The sequence below is a fragment of the Myotis davidii genome, unplaced genomic scaffold (genome assembly GCF_000327345.1).
Source record: "Myotis davidii unplaced genomic scaffold, ASM32734v1 scaffold67, whole genome shotgun sequence".
NCBI lineage: Eukaryota > Metazoa > Chordata > Mammalia > Chiroptera > Vespertilionidae > Myotis > Myotis davidii.
The window spans coordinates 507,237-510,013 of NW_006298521.1; the positions used below are offsets into that span (position 1 = coordinate 507,237).

Here is a 2,777-nt window from a genome sequence, read left to right on the forward strand (position 1 = left end):
TCCGCGCAGCGCCGGAAGTCCCGCCCCCACTGCGGTGCTCTGCGAGTGAGGCTCGGCCGGAAACGTGGGATCCGAGCGTGGCGTTCCGCCTGCAGGCCCTTCCAGGGCTTCCATTCCCGAGTTCCTTCTCCGCCCAGGCCGTGGTTTGAAAAATGCAGGGAGGAAATGGTAGAACAGGTCGGCACCAATGCTCGGCATGAAAATCCCGTTAGTCCTTTGGCGTCTGCAGATCCCAGCGGACAGTGTTTAAACGTGGATAGTTACTAGGGCAAGCCATTTTCTTGAGAATGGAATGACAGGAGGAAGGCCCCAGGGCCCCATTGCTGACAGCTGACAGCTGAGGGGTCATGGCCACTGGCGCCAAGAGCAGGCAAGGGTGAGCCCCGAGGCGGGCAGGCGGGCAGCCGGGCTCTGTGGGCGGCAGAGTTACAGGGAAGCAGTTTCTTCTTGCATCTCCCAGGAGGGCTGGGTAGGCCCAGCATCCGGGCACCTGCCTTGGGCAGGCTCAGGAGTGCACACTCAGTTGACTTGTGGCCATGGCCCTGCTGATGTCACTGGATTTGGGGGGCCTGGCAGTCTGGTACAAAGTTAGGGCGGAAGTCCAGTTCCTGTCCAGCAAGGGGCTCTGGGTTTCTGTATGTGGCAGCCCACCCACAAAGAGAAGGATGCATTGGCGACAAGTTTTCTGCTGCTTCTCCGTTAAATCTCTTAGCTGCTTTGTAGCTCCTGGTCTTTAACCTCCAAGTAAATCCAGGTCTGTGGGTGGACCCGCCATGGCGAAGACAATGCCAGCCCAGGCCCCCTGCCCACAGCGCTGTAATTCCGTGGATTTCAGAGATGCCATAGTCATGTGACGCGGGGCCTGCGGGGCCCAGGAAGGCGGCCGTCCTGCGGCAGCGGGGGAGCTCCCACCGCTGGACGGAAAGTGCTGCCCCAGAGCTAAGTGCTCCTCCTGCCCTGTGCGCGCGGGCAGGTTAGGGCCCAGGAGCCAGGACAGCCAGGGGGGAGCAGGTGGGAAGGGGGGTGCTTTACCTAACACTGGGGGGGGGGGCTCTCCCACCTGCTTGAAGGAATTAAAGTCCAATGACTTGAACCGCAGGGACACTGCAGAGCAGGCAGAACCCCTGGACCCGGACAGCCTGGGGAGGGAGGGCGGAGGAGGGGGCCGGGAGCACAGCTCAGCCCCCGGTGCAGAGGACGGCTGGAGCCCCATTCGGCCCCTCTCCCACCAAACCTAAGCCCCCAGGAGACAGGGTGCATGAGCTTTGCACCCCACTGTATCCAGCAGAAACACAGCCTCCCCATACGAGTCCCTATAAATACTTGTCCAGTGAGTTCAGTCCCAGGCCTCGGTCTTCTCCTGTGAACAGAGAGGCCAGGCGTCTGGTGACCCTCGAGGCACTAACTGCGTCCTGTTCCCTCTGCCCCCCCACCCCCGGAGTAGAGGGCGGGGAGGAGAGCTGTGGGCCCACGGGTGCTCTCAGCTTGGCGGCCCCGCGTGCCCCTCCGGCGGGCCTGACCCGGGACAGGTCCAGTTGGGAACGCACACCTCGGGCATCTTCCCAGCGTCCCCTCCGGGTACCGCCACGCCGTCCCGCTCCCTTCATGGTCCTACTCCTGGGACCACAGCCGTCGTCTTCCCGATGGGGGCTCACATCCCAGCGCCCTCCGTCAGCCCTGGGGGACCCAGGCTCCCAAGTACAGCGTTTCTGACGGAAATTTCCTCTCCAACAGGTGTCTACACAGATCCACCTTTCAGGCCAGCTTCAGAGAAATATTCCACAGGGAACACGCTGAGCAGCGGCCCTGAGCTGCCAGGGCTTCCCGCTGTCGCTCCCAGGCGGCTCCTGCTGGAACACAGCCAGGGGCCCCCCACAGCCCCCTCCATGCTGCACCCCGCCCAGCCGCAGCCTCCTCAGGCCTGCAGCCAGCTCAGCCGAGTCCCTGGCGTCCACTGAAAGCGCAGACCGCTCCGCCTGCCCCAGACCCCGGGCTACATTTAAACCCATTTTTATTCATTTTTTTTTATTACATTCCTGTGACTGTTAATAATTGGAGTTTATACCTTTTGATCACCTTCACCCATCTCACCACCGCACCGCCGCCTCCGGCAGCCAGCAGTCGGCTCTGCCAGTCCCTTTAAGGTTCCAGTGCCAGTGAGGCCCCTTGGGGCTTCTCAGCCTGACCTCACCCCGCGTCGCGCCCTCGGCCCCCATCGGCAGCCACAGTACACTTCGAAGTTTGGACAATATAAATCTCACATCGCACGCGGATCAGAATGATAAAAAGTCATGTACATTTGAAACCAAGATATGCTTTAATATATTTTCACTTATTTTACAATTTAACTTAAACCTAGAATACTTAACTTTTATACAAACTTAGTTCTTAAAATAGTCATTTGCTATTTTACATAAAAAAGATTCATAAAGTTCATGTGGACTTCCGAGGGCACCGCGCAGGGAGTGGCGGCAGTGACCGCAGGTGGCCAACGCCCCGCCCCATAGCCCCCACCCCCAGGGACTTCCCTGAGGTTTTTAAACTTTTCCAATATAATTTCTCCTAAAACGGACGTCTGGGGGCTGGAGCCACGCGGGGACGGTGTGCTCACAGGGAGATGGAGGTGAAGGCGGCTCTGCCCTCAGAACCGGAGGAGCGGCGAGTCCACGTTCTCCTTGTTGGCCTCGGGGCTCAGCTGGATCAGCGGCGAGCACAGGTCTATGAGCTGCGAGGGACGGGGGTGAGCAGGCGCCCTGCCGCGGCCTCCCAGCCGTGCC

General features: G+C 60.2%; 2 protein-coding genes across 2 annotated transcripts in view; both read right to left on the minus strand.

Moving 5' to 3' along the window:
* The window catches only part of TRMU (tRNA 5-methylaminomethyl-2-thiouridylate methyltransferase), a 17,385-nt gene extending 15,169 nt beyond the window's left edge, over window positions 1–2,216 (minus strand). The window contains exons 1-2 of the mRNA XM_015570734.1: window positions 2,092–2,216; window positions 1,061–1,139 (exon numbers count right to left, since the gene is read on the minus strand). Of these exons, the coding sequence (XP_015426220.1) occupies window positions 1,061–1,139; window positions 2,092–2,216 (204 nt within the window). The remainder of the gene's footprint in view (window positions 1–1,060; window positions 1,140–2,091) is intronic.
* Window positions 2,217–2,297: 81 nt separating this feature from the next.
* GTSE1 (G2 and S-phase expressed 1) overlaps window positions 2,298–2,777 on the minus strand; it is an 11,268-nt gene continuing 10,788 nt past the window's right edge. Inside the window, exon 9 of the mRNA XM_015570735.1 lies at window positions 2,298–2,725. Coding sequence (XP_015426221.1) covers window positions 2,642–2,725 — 84 coding nt within the window. The 3' untranslated portion in view covers window positions 2,298–2,641. The remainder of the gene's footprint in view (window positions 2,726–2,777) is intronic.